The sequence below is a fragment of the Lepisma saccharinum genome, chromosome 30 (assembly GCF_977018435.1).
Source record: "Lepisma saccharinum chromosome 30, izLepSacc3.1, whole genome shotgun sequence".
NCBI classification, from domain to species: domain Eukaryota; kingdom Metazoa; phylum Arthropoda; class Insecta; order Zygentoma; family Lepismatidae; genus Lepisma; species Lepisma saccharinum.
Window position 1 is genome coordinate 36,520,313 of NC_139258.1, and position 13,995 is coordinate 36,534,307.

At 40.6% G+C, this 13,995-nt stretch overlaps 1 protein-coding gene across 3 annotated transcripts in view; it reads right to left on the minus strand.

Annotated features, from left to right (window-relative positions):
- Window positions 1-7,745, minus strand: part of brun (trafficking protein particle complex subunit brun) — a 114,309-nt gene extending 106,564 nt beyond the window's left edge. The window contains exon 1 of one of the 3 annotated variants that reach the window (XM_083115507.1): window positions 7,590-7,745. Coding sequence is in view for 1 of the 3 variants with exons in the window: in XM_083115505.1 (XP_082971631.1) it covers window positions 6,292-6,319 (28 nt within the window). In the remaining 2 variants the exon portion in view is untranslated. Of the gene's footprint in view, window positions 1-6,291; window positions 6,418-6,536; window positions 6,675-7,589 lie in introns of those variants that run through there. The other 2 variants (XM_083115506.1, XM_083115505.1) reach the window with 2 other exon arrangements.
- Between the last annotated feature and the right edge of the window lie 6,250 nt (window positions 7,746-13,995).

The following is a 13,995-nucleotide window of genomic DNA, read 5'->3' on the forward strand; positions in this document are numbered from 1 at the left end:
CAAACCTGAATGCATCCTGTAGTCAGAGCCAAAAGCTTGAGCCTTAGACTGCAGAGACACAGGTGATTGATTTGCTTTATTTTGCATCACTTTTAACTAATTTGTGAAGATGGGGATGGGTGATATGATGAAATTCATGAATGGACACTCGCAAACATCCATGCCCAGATCAGGATTCGAACCAGGGACCCCTGGCATCGTAGCACGATGTACTAACCACTCCGCCACAGGGGCGGCAATATAGCCTAGTAACTTCTGTTGCAAAAAAGTACCTCTGGTACAGTTAAGACTTCCTTATAAAAGTAACAGTTATTTGTAACAGTGTTGCAAATAATGAGTTCTCTCCAATACTATCACAGCACATCATATCGGTAACAGTTCTGATCATTTTATGATTGTTTTCAAAGAGCAGAAAGACTAATTATCATAGAATTTTGGAAATCATTTTCACATGAAATTTGAACCTTCCTTAAAGTAACGAGCACTGTTTGGATTTAAAAAAAAAAGAATTTATTTATGTTGATTTCAAATTCAAATTATAATTATGGGTGCATCAGCACTTAGGCTATTTTGAACCCATCACATTATACGGGGTCCAGCCTTTTACCTTAACTAAAATAGAATAAATGCAGTGTAATGTTACTAGAACATTAAAATTTTCCGACTTTAGTTAAAAGCTGAGGCTGTAAAGGGGCACACAACACACAGAAGGACAAAAAACAGGACAACACACACAAAATTATACTGGCCATAGTGCCAGAGCCTCGTTCGTCCGCAAAATGCAGTCCAGGGTGTACTACGTGGAAGTGAGGTTGACATTTGGGTGTACTATGTGGAAGGTCGCCCCTTACACATGTTGGAAAAAAATAACTAAAAAATTACCTTACACAAGCATGAGCGCTTCACATGGACAAGGTATTCTTCATTGAGAAGCAACAGAAAGTATCGTAGATTAGTGGGAATGATTGTTGAAGTAAATCGGAACCTTGGTAGAATGCATTTAGGGACTTTATTTAAATGCTAAGAGAACCAAACCTGACCTGCCTAACCACGAAAGCATATATTGGACAAAATCTTAAGTAATCAGTAAAACTCCACACTGTGTGTTAACAGAAGGAAATCGAACCATGTAAAAATTGTATTCGTAGCATGATGAAATCGAAATAGGAATTTGGGCCTCAATATCTTGTTTGGTCACAAAATATCACAAGAGTGACACAAATTATAAACCTCAAAGCTTCTAAAAACTTTCATTTTGGCTTTAACAACTTCCAATTCTATCTGCGTATGCAACAAGTAGTATTGCTTTTATAAAAATGTCAATCAAATATTAGTGTAAAATTCACAGGAATTTAAATTTTAACTTGATCTTCAAGTTAGAGTCTTTCTAATTACAAGAGTGATGATTCTTTTTATTTAATATATTATGTGTGAGTTTTTTTTTACATGAAGGCTTTGATCTTACAGTGACTGAATTTCTATGGTATTGAAGTGGTAAATTTTATTACAGATGAAAACTGTCAGTCGCAAAAGCAAGATGATTTTCAGAAGGTTTGTAAGAGGTTGAGAAAACTGTTGCAATTTTTCGACATGAGCATCAATGAATATTTGGAGTTTGTAGAACATGTATAAGTGTGTTTGAACTAGAGTACTGCATAGGATCACTTTCGCTCGCTCAAACTCGTTCGAATCTCCCATGCTCGGGCATACCACACTCGTAGTGGAATGATTGACAATATCCTATATTTCAGAGCCTAATAAGCAGCATTGTCAACCCAAAGCACATACATCAATGGAAGGAAACCACTCTATGTAATTACAATTCTAAATAATAATTCCGTATATTATTATGAGACTCAAATACAACAAATATGAAGCTATGCAATATCTACAGGAAAAAAGGTAAAGTGCACCCCTGTGCTTAGCACCACGCCATGAAGGCATATAGGGGGTGTGGGGGTAACGTCCCACACTTTCTTGACCCGGTCGCGAGTGGGGGGTGATGTGATCAGCATCACGCCCCTGACTGTCTTTACTTCCCAGGGTTTCCCCCAGGTACCCATGTTATTCCACGCTGGGTGGGCACCGGGGCCGCTTCCAACGTTAGAAAAGTTCCAGGATTTGAACTGGCCAGGGATCGAACCCGGGATCTTTAGCATGGTAGTCAGACGCATTACAGACTGAGCCACCGTGGCCACTATAATATCTACAGACCGAAATGTAAAATGGATACATATGCTGACAGACCTGCCTAAGCAATTACGAATATTGTATCACAGTGCAACAAGTACGTGTACATTACTGTTCACTTACCGAAAAGGATAATCATATTTTGAGAAATAATAAAATGTGAACATTCAGTCGAACATCATTTTAATGTTACAATAATCATAGAAACATAAATCTAGGCAGTTTCAGCACATAATCATCTATTTCATTTTCACATATCTCGGTAAGATGTACAAAACTGCATTTTAACATGGAGATGATGACTGACTATGTTAACTTATTTTTCAATTTCACTTCGTCTTTTACTTCACGATGCATATTTGAGTACAAGTAGAGAAATGACTGAAATACGTGTTCTAATAGAGTTCGAGAATTCGAGTATATTTCGTTCGTTCGAGCAGAAGTATCAATTCTGAATGCCATCTAGCACTGCCCGTGTGAACCATCTGCCGCACGAGCGAAAAATGTTCATTGCAGTACTCTAGTTTGAACATTTGGAAAGGACTTAATTGTAGAGTTTTTATTCTGGAGAGCAAGTTGCAGAATTGTCAGTCTTAAATTTTGGCTGCTGGAATTGGGTTTTCACATTTGAATATGTAAGGAAAAAAGTGTGAAAATACTCAGGCAATTGAACCAAGCCTGTCTAACCTACTTATGTAAGATTAAAAATGGTATGTAGCCTACATGGTGTTGACACAGAATTTTCTTTTTGAAGAGAATCCAAATGTGAATAATGCTATATGTTTTTAAAAAATGGCAGCATTACTCCATTATCTAGGCAACATTTGATGAATAGTCACTCTCAGTAAAACACGCATATGGAAGTATATGGGACAGAAAAATCATTTGGCAAGAAGGACACAGTCAATATTCATTATGGCCACGTAGCATGAGCATGTATATGTAGTGGATTCATGTAGTGAATGTATGCAGAAATTAGAATTTAGACATAGCACAATTAAGAGAGTTACCCAATGTGACAATTGAAATGACATGATCACAATCTTCCAACTACCACAATTTTCGGTACCAGTTCCGTATATCGGAAACACATTAAAATTGGATATTTTGTGTTTTGCATGGTTCGTACTTACCAATTGTGTTATGCTTTTTACACAAAAACAAACAATATTTCACATAGACGGTAATTTTTCTTATTCCTTCTTTCGCTTCCTTAACACACAATATGGCGGACACATCTTGACTACCATAGTGGGTATGCAGAGTTTCCAACCTTCTTTACTGAAAAATACCTACTATTGTGTTAGTCACGTGTGCAAATTGTACACCCAAAGGCGAAAGAAACAGTAGGCAAATTGTCCACCACCATTATCATTCGGTCTGAATTACACAATATGATGACAATGAATTGAAATAATGACTACAATAATCAAAGAACAATATCTGCTTTGAACCAACATATTTTCATTTTTTAAAACAACACAGGATGTAGAATAAAAAGTAATTATCTTTGCCGTTGACTGTACATTATGCACGGGTAGCTGACAGATAGCCCCACAAATCATTTCCAATAAGGTTAGGTTATGCAAGCCCAGTTAAAAAAAAGGAGGAGTTAGAAACACTGACAGGGGATTACATCATCTTACATATGTAGCATCTGGTTCACATAGCGAAAGCAATGGCACTTGTTCGTCGGTGAGATATATCTCTTGAAAAATACATGATTTCCCGGTCAAATAAATTCCATGATGAAAGAAAATACCTCCACGAACGTTGGAAACCTTAGAAAAACTCATTTACGTAAGTAGTTTTTCTGTAAAAATGAAGAAATGTGGGTAAAACTTCGGTATGGTCCCAACACCTCTCACTCGTTTATTTCGTCATTTTTAACATTTGTACTCACCTATGCTGCATTGTGAAAGATTCATCAAGGTGTTATTTAGCTTTTTTCACAAAAATAATTTCAATTTGTGACATGACGAGTAATTATTGTTCTTCCTGTTTTGCGCTTCCGTAAGACACAATATGGCGAGACACCTTGACTAGCGTGGTAGATCATCAGTGGGTATGCAGTGTTTCCAACTTTGTCAACCGAAAAATCCCCATGAATCATTCACGGATAGCCCCATGAACCATGCACAGATAGCCCCACGAACCATGCATGTGTAGCTCCACAAACCATTCATGGATAGCCCCACAAACCATGCACGGCAAGGTTAGGCAAACAAAGTTAAAATTGTAATCTTCTTGCAAAAAAAACGGCGTGGTTGGAAACAACGACAGGGAGTTGTCATCAAACGTTCGCAACATTTGGTTCACGTAGTGCAAGCAAATGAAAGCAACAGAAATTGTGCGTTGGAGAGATATTTCTGTTGAAAAATACATGATTTCCCGGTGAAATAGATTCCACGATGAAAGAAAATACCTCCACGAACTTCTAAATGCTACAGAAACTCATTTCCGTAAGCAGTTTCTTGTGTAAAACTGAAGAAATCTGTTGGGACCATACCGAAGTCTTACCGAAATGTGTTTCCGATATACGGAACTGTTACCCAATTTTCAGATAGGTACAACATTTTTTTTCTGGGGTCCAAGCAAGTATAATAAACGGTAATTATGTGATATTGCCCGAACACCTCTCACTCATTTATTTAGTTAATTTTAGCATTGATACTTACCTATTCTGCATTGCAGAAGATTCTTTAAAGTGAAGTTATGCCTTTTTCCATAAAATAGTGTCAACGTTTCATATTACGAGTCATTATTTGTCTTCCTTGTTCCGCTTGGGTAACAGACAATATGGCATGCACTCGTCATGGATCATCGCGCATCGTGCTTGTCGATTTGGAGTGGGTATGCAGTGTTTCAACATTCAACAAAAAATACCTACTTTGGTGTTCATTATGTCATCACAAACCATTTACGGATAGCCCAAAAAAACATTCACGATAGTCCCACAAACCATTCATGATAGCCCCAAAAACCATTCACAATAGCCCCACGAACCATTGACGGATAGCCCCACGAACCATTGATGGATAGCCCCACAAACCATTGACGGACAGCCCCAAAAACCATTCACGATAGCCCCACGGACTGTTTCCGGCAAGGTTAGGTTAGGTTGGGTTAGGTAAGCATAGTTAAAAAGAAAAAAATCTCGTAAAAAAAAAAGGCACGTTTGGAAACACTGGCAAGACCGCGTGACTTTCGACGTTCGCGCCATCTGCAGGTACATAATGGAAACAACGGCATAATGTTGTCACTTTACAGAAAATGCAAGTTCCTCACATAAAAAGTGATTATTTCTTGTTCTGCAGCATTCCATGGTGAAGTTTTCAGTTTCCGCGAAAGAAAATACCTCGAAGAACTTCTACAATGCTACAGAAACTGATTTCAGTAAGTAGTTCCTCCTGTAAATTTGAAGAAATCCGTTCGGGCGATATAGCATATTTACCTCATAAACAAATTACACATGCAAAAACACAGACCCAATTGAAACAAAATTTGATATTTATTGTTGTGGTATTACTGATGTAGAATTAAAGCATACACATTTAATAAAAACCTTTTGTTGTTAGAATTTCTTAAAACATATAAAGGTTTTAAAAATATTTTTAATTTTAAAAAACACTGTTATTCTATTTGATCAGATTTTTCGTAACATCTAAATATTTCACTCTTCTGAAACATTACAAGGCTCCGGTGCCCCTTTCTACACCCTCGATTTCATCTTATTGTTCACTGTAATACTTTTGGGTCCTGTTTGGTAAGTGTATGCTCATATGAGACAAATAAAATATTTACCACATAAGGTAACGTGTGGTTTAGTGATACTAAGCTGATACTTATATGAATACTTGAAATTAAGTAAATACTGATTTTTTTTTTCATGTATGTGTGTAACATATTAATTTAAGTGTTGTTATTAAATGTACCTTGCTTTTTTGGGTAATGTTTACTTAAATGTAAGTATCAATTAAGTCATGTGGCATTTCTTGCGGATGGTGGTTTAAGTATAATCTCTGTAACATATGTCACACATTCGATTTACTGAAACATGTATAATAAAAAAAAGTGACGAATGCATATAATCGAATTTACCTGTAATAACAACGCCACTATCGTCCATAATTATTAGAATATGGTGTACTTCAGCAGTTCATATTATACTGTAGAATAACGTTTAGCAAGTGTCATCAATCAATGTGTCTGTTATCAGTTTTTAAACTAATCACAGTTGTCACTGAAAGACAGCACGAAGTGACCTTTGACTACAATGACGTTGACCATTTTTATTTTACTTGGTACTTCAAAATAAACTACGAACAGTATTTAATACTACTTACAGTCATTTTCTGAATATCCTTTTTATAACATTAAATGCCACAAACACAATTGGAGTTTGCCTAAAGTAATAAATACATCAAAAATATATATATCATAGATTCTGTTGCAGAAAGTACTTCTTTCTGTGAGTTGTGTAGTTTCTGTAGCGACTTTCAGGGGGCAGAGCAGTCGCTCGTATGCGATTCGACTCGGAAGCATCGAGCGGGTCTACCTTATCGCACAACGGACCAGCAAGTTTGAGTTCTACGTCACCGCGAAATACTTTCATTGTTATTCAGGCTAAACGTCTAAGTTGTAGATTAGGCTTGTTAAGTTTAGTTCTCTTATCGTAAAAAATACATTCGCAGTGTATTTTTGCTAAGAGACCTAAACCTAACAGGTCTAACGTAACATCATACTCATTCTACACATGACGTCAGAACACGAAGTTGGTAGCGCGTTGTGCGATAAAGGAGACCCGCATCAAGCTCTGGACAGGTTGCATTTCACCACTACCACTCTTTGGGGAACGACGACAAGTTAGTCGAGTTCGTGACGATAAATTGATGTATAATTTATTATGAAGGACACGTATCGAATATCGCATATTTTTATTCTATTTATAGTAATTTTATTGTTTGTTTTTGCAAAATATACCCAACAATGAGCTTTCTATACATTTCGTGCAAAACATCCTAACAAATTTGCCAATGGTGTGACAACTCTCATTCATTGCGCTAGTGGCAATATATCCTTGAACAGGAATGTTTTCAGCAGGTGGCTATTGAACTGTTTTCGTTATAACAACATTTTTATTAACAAAAGTAATAATAATTTGGCAATATAATAGTAGTGTTACTTATTGTTATAATATATTTTCGTATTTTCCAGTGCGTTACTGCAGCACTGCCATGTGAAATTTGATATATTGTAATTAATCCAGAAGCTAGTGAATATGTTATTTATCACAATTAGCGTATTTCTGAAGTACGTCACTGGTCACAAGAATTAAGGTACACGTAAAACCTGTCAGTGTCAATGCAACATAATGAAATCATAAATGCGATACATACCTGATTCCTGTATTCCATAAAATATAAATAAGAATAAGGTCCAAAAAAGATTGCGGTCTTGTTTACCCTTACGTAGCACTACACTTTTTGTTACACACTTCGTTTGTAATCAACTTTTTGATCATCGTTTCCTTCGCACTGCAGACTAAGCCTTCACACAACTTGCATGCATCGTCAGCACTCATGCTTGTAGCCTAGGGCCACAAACGAGACTTGACTAGTAATAGGATGTCGAAGGAATTTGGCCGCCCGTTACGTGTGTACGCATTTTCTGTTCAAGCTACCGGCGATTTCCTTCATCCGAACATTCTTCCGATTAAAGCACGGGGATTCTTGACAGCAACACAGTTCCTACGTCAAAAACAGCTGGAGGAAGTCGGTCGAGTCTGAAGTCTGCAGTCGAAAAGTGTTTTCGAATGGTAAGGTTAACCCGCCACGCTGTTTGATTTGGGTCGCGCTATAACACGCAATATACAAACTGTAAACGTGATGGGAGGTGTCTCGACTCGGGTGTTAAGAACCTGTGGCATGCTCTTATTGAGTTGATATGGAATAAGAAGCACACGTAGTAAATTTTTCATGATCTGTTAGTTGCTGAATTGTGTTGTATGCAAGCTAATTCCGTAGTGTAAATGTTGTAGCCCGTGCAAATTATTAATTTACCTGGATAGTTTCTTCATTCCATTTACCTTGCGCAGGAGATAAAAATAGAACTCACCCGGCAGTCTTCAATGCAAATTTGTAATTTGAAGTCTACTTTCGCTTATCCTTTTACTTCTTGTATCCATTCATTTATGTTGTTTGATCCTTCCTCTGTGTAACTTTACATTCACAGCACATCACAGCATGTTTCGTCCCAGTAGCGTACGCAGGATTATTTTTCGGAGGGGACTGGAATTACAAAGGTATATATTACGTAGCTGCTTTATAGGAGAATACACTACAAAAATATTTCGTCATTACCATTTTATAAACTTTCATTTTAAAAGTTGTTAAAAAACAATCGAGGGTCATTTTAAGGGAGGTTTGTATTTCCACTTTGGTTATTCCCAAAGTTCTTTGCAACTTTCATTTCAAAATTTCTGGAGGTGGAGGGGCTGTAGCCTCATCAGCTCCCCCTTGCGTACGCAGTGTTTCGTCCTGGCAAATGAATCCTTCGGATCTGAATTCAAGGTGACGCCAAATAAAATAACATCAGTGATCGAATTGGGCCGGTATGGCATACCGGTAGTAAATTAGGATGCCAAAAGGTATACCGGCAGTAATGTTTAAAATTGGTACTTATTTATTCGAGCTGATCGCTTAAGTAGCTACTCAAGGGCCAACAATGTACTCATTTCGAGGATGAAGAGCAAGATCCTCGTCTACAAGAAACTAGGAAACACTGCTAAAATAGGCTAGTCCAGTTATTAGTAAGCGTACTAATTAGTGTATTTATTTGTTTATTATTTAGGCCTACCTATTTACTAAAACATGACACGTCCGTCACTCATATTACGCAGCTTGTCTTGGGAACTTCTGCATTATTAGTTGTTACAATTCATGCGTGATTCCTTGTAATCAAAGGGTCCCGGCTTCGATTCCCCGTGGAGGCACATAGTGGTTCGGATCCCACTTTAAACTGTAGGTCCAGTCCCGATTAGCCTTACTGTGCATAAAGTGGACTTAAAACACCAAGTCAATCAATCAATCAATCATGCGTGATACAAATAAAATATGAGTACAGTTTGTAGTGATAAAAGAGGGAGAATGAGAATCGATGTATTGTTTAAGAAATAAAAAGAAAAAAGAGATTGTAGCAAAAGACAGATCTGTACATACGAGCATACCGGCAGTAATTTATTTCCAATTCGGCCACTGAGTAACACAAAGTAACAAAGTACAATTACAATTTCAGCAACGAGTTACTAGCCCATGTACCGAAAGAGTACTGTCTTTATGTTGCTTCCAAACTTTGTCTTGGATTAATCTCGACGATGAGGATGAATGATGAACTGATGTAACAAAAATATATTTTATGAGTTACCAAGGTTCGAATAATTGGGATCTTTAGCTTCGTAGGGCGTTAGACCACTGTGCCACAGAAGATGGCCAATCTATACTTTGAGAATATAGTGGCTGATGACTTTAATTTAGCTTCACGAATAATCACTGTCACACCCAAGAGTCAGGCGACACGTGTCTCGTGTGAACGAGCCAATCAGCAGCAATGTTTCACACCGTAGCGGCATGATAAACCGCACAAGCCTAAGTTCGATTGGTGATATCCTCAAGCGACACGTATCGCCTGTCGCTTGTCGCTTCGGTGTGAATTCTCCTTAAGTGTCTGAAGGATATGTTAACGGGAGAGGGTGGTAGCCAATTTAATTTTAAGGCAATTAACATTATCTTTTTAGGAAGCTTTCAGACCGAAGCCACAAGCGATACAGAGATGTCACACAGAAGCGACAAGCGACACGAACCCCTTCAGCTTATAAGCAACAATTCACAGCGCATGCACAAACAACAGACTGAGGTGACATGTGCAGCTTGCCGTTTCTCTTCGGTTTCAAAGGTTACGTTCATTACTGAGGGCTTGCTTCCAAGCAGCACGTGACACGTCGCTTGGGAAAGAGCCATGTTTCTCACTGTAGCGACAATGACAGGCGCAGAAGCCTGTGTTTAATTGCTGTAATCCTCAAGCGACACGTGCGGCATTTCGCTTCGGTGTGAAATCTCCAAAACATTCACCACGCATGCGCGAAAAAAAAAACCAAGGCGACACGATACACGCCATCGAGAAAACGGGCCAGTTCGAGCGACATGCAAGCGAGCCTTCAGAAATAAATGCAACCTTTCTTACCGGAGTGACACGGTTGCACACCTACCTCACTGGCGGAGTGGTTAGCACAGCGCGCTACGACCACCGGGGACTCCGGGTTCGAATCCAGCCTGGACATGGGATTTCACCAATCGAACGCAGATTTCTGCGGTTTTTCATTAGTTTCATCATATCATCACTCATCCTCATCTCCGCGATTAGCCAAAAGTGGCAGAAAAGCGAAGTAAAATAAATCAAATCAAATAATCAATAGCTAGCTGCACGTTTGTTTGAGTTTTTTGAAGTCCACTTTTATGTACAGATAGGCTAATTGGGACTGGACCTACAGTTTAAAGTGGAAACCCCATTATGTGCCTCCACCTGGTATTGAACCCGGGCTAGCTGCACGTGGTTGGTTATCACGTCCGTACAGAGTAGTGTTGCCCACGAGACGAGACGAGACGAGACTTTGGTCTGTCTCGTCTCGTGGAAATGCTATCTCGTCTCGAAAATATTCGTTTGTCCCGTCTCGTGTCTCGTCTCGAAGGGTTCTGTCTCGTCTCGTCCCGTCTCGTTTTGTCTCGTCTCGTCTCGTAAAAGTAATGCAGGATATTATGCCAACAAAGGGAGCTTTCAGACGGAAGGAACACGCGACAGACGACAAGCCACACGGGGGTTTACACAGAAGTGACAAGCGACAGGATCTCCTTCCGTTCCGTCTATGATAAAAGTACTCACCGCACGGGCAGTACCAACAGATCGAGGCGACTCTACGCTCGATATTAAGAAAACGACCCAATTTGAGCGACACGCAAGCGACAAGAGACACGTGGTACTTCGGTTCGGAATGTTCCTTTTACTGAGGGTTCGTATCCAAGCGAAACATGTTGCTTGTCGCTTCTCTCCTGTGGCTTGGTCAATGTGACAAGCGACACAGAAGTATCACACTGAAGCAACGAACGACAGGAACACTTCAGTTTATAAGCAAGCATCGCGCATGCACGGATAACAATCCTCGCGACTATACACGGTATCCAGAAAACGTCCTAAGCAGAACAACAAGCAAGCGACAAGCGAGACGTGCAGCTTCGGTTCGAAGAGTTTCCTGTGAGGAAGATTTCTTCACACCAAAGTTACAGGCGACAAGCGACACGAGTTGCTTGGAAGCGAACTTTCAGTAGTCAATGCAACCTTTCGAACAGAAGACGCACGAAAAGCTGCACGTGTCTCTTGTCGCTCCGGTCCGTTGTTCACGGATGCGGGGTGAATGCTTTCCTTCAGACTGAAGGGGATTATGTCGCTTGTCGCTTCAGTGTGAAATTTCCACAAGATAGCTTTCAGGTTGAAGCGACAGGCGACACAGGGTTTTCGCACCAAAGCAACAAGCGACACGCTCCTTTAGGGAGATTTCAGACCGGAGCGACAAGCGACACGCGACACATGTTGCTTTGGAACAAGCCAATCAACAGCAACGTTTCACAGCGTAGGATCATGGCAGGCAGCACAAACCTGCGTTCGATTGGTGAAATCCTGAAGCAACACGTGTTACGGGTCGCGTGTCGCTTCGATGTGAAATCTCCCTTAGTCTATAAGCAAGCTTTCATTGAGAATTCACTACCAACAGACAGAGGCGACGCAATGCACGCTATTAAAAAACGGCCCAGTCCGAACGACACGCAAGCGACAAAGCAACACGTGCCGCTTGCCGGTCTAGTCGCTGCCATTCATTTCCAAGCGACACTTGTTGCTGTCGCATGTCGCTTATTACTCCTATGACTTCAGGCATTGTTATGTTCGTTACGTCAAAGCTGAGTATCTAATTGCACTATCTTTTTACTAGGTTTTTAGAGCCGCGGTGGTGTAGTCGTTAGGGCGTCTGACTGCCAGGCAGGAGACTCGGGTTCGATTCCCGGAGTGGGTGAATAGAGATCGGAATTATTCCGCAGTGTCCCCGCATAAAGCAGCTCCGGGGCTCAACAGCCTCATATCAATGGGTGCATGGGGGCAATCCTGGAGGGCCAAAACGGTCGGAGTGTGATGCTGATCACTTCCCCTCCAGAAGGACCTTTCCCCCACATCCTGTAAATGTGCTTTCATGGCACTGTGTTATATGCACTTGGAACTTTACCTTTACCTAGGTTTTTAGTGCGAAATCTTAGGAGTTTGCAACCGGAACTCGAGGCTGGTGTGGATTTTGAGAAGAGGGTCGCAAATGAACGAAGGGTCTGTTTGGGCGAGAAATTTTATGACGATTGTCGCCAGTATGGCTGGAACAGGGGCGTAGTAAACAATGGCAGGACTACCTACGGATCGTTTTCCGCAAGGATGAATGGAAGAGAGCTCTTGGGGTAGCAGATAGTTGCCAGATTTAAGGTATTCTGAGGAAATGTCAATAGAAAGATACAGGGATTTTGCAAGTTAAGATAGCTGGGACACCAGTCTAAAGTCTCGGCAAATTCGTTACGGACAACGTGTGACGAATTAGGATTTTTCGAGGAGGAATCTTACAGATCTTTATTCATGTAATAGAAGCTGTTTTGGGTTTCCAAAGAAAATGCTTTATTCCGAATAAATAAATATTTGCAATTGATTAGTTATTTTGTTTACATTTTTTCGAGACTTTCGAGACGAGACGAGACTTTTCAGGAGCCGTCTCGTCCCTCGTCTCGAAAACGAACGAAACAGGGGGTCAGTCTCGTCCCGTCTCGAACTTTAAAAAGCCTGTCCCGTCTCGTTTTTGAGACGAGACACGAGACGAGACGGGACATGTCTCGTCTCGTGGGCAACACTAGTACAGAGGCAGTGATAGGGTTTTCAATTGTGGGAGGGGGGCAAGGACAGTTTACTTTCCCTTGGTAGATAAGGTTTAGCATAGTGCGGGAGCGAAAGTGGCAAAAGGTTGGGTGAAGGCAACCCCTCCCCCTCGAACCCACTGCCTCGGTCTGTTGGTTGCGCATGCTGAGTGATGGACCGCGTGTCGTTTTTCACTTCGGTATGAAACTGCCGTGTCGTTTGTCGCGTGTCGCTTCAGTCTGGAGGCTTGCTTAGATCTTTCGGGAAGTTATGGCATAATTTAGTGAGCTTTCAGATCTAAGCGACACGGTAGTTTCACACCGGTGTGAAAGGTGGCGACAATTCACCACCATCTGTAAGCGGACTTTCAGACCGAACCGAATATACTCGCACTTGCTTGCGAACGAACCCTTCGCAGTATGTACAACTTCTCGAACGAAAGAGACACGACAAGCTACTTGTGTAGCTCAGTGACATTTTCTCCATACCGTGCATCGTGTCGTTTCGGTCTGTTGTTCACGCATGTACACTAAATGGTTGCTTGTATACTGAGGGAGCTCGTGTCGCTTGTCACTTCGGTGTGAAACCACCGCCGTATCGCTTGTCGTGTCAGTCTGAAAGCTCCTTAAAAAGGATTCACTGAGCGTGTGTGACTGAATACCAGATCGAGATGACACGATGCACGTTAAGTATAGAAAAACGACCCTGTCAGAGCGACCGTCAAGCTTCAAGTGGCACGTACAGCTTGCGTAAAGCCAGATAGAAGTTGCACGAGGCTATTATTCGTCAAGAAATATGCAAGATCGAAATACT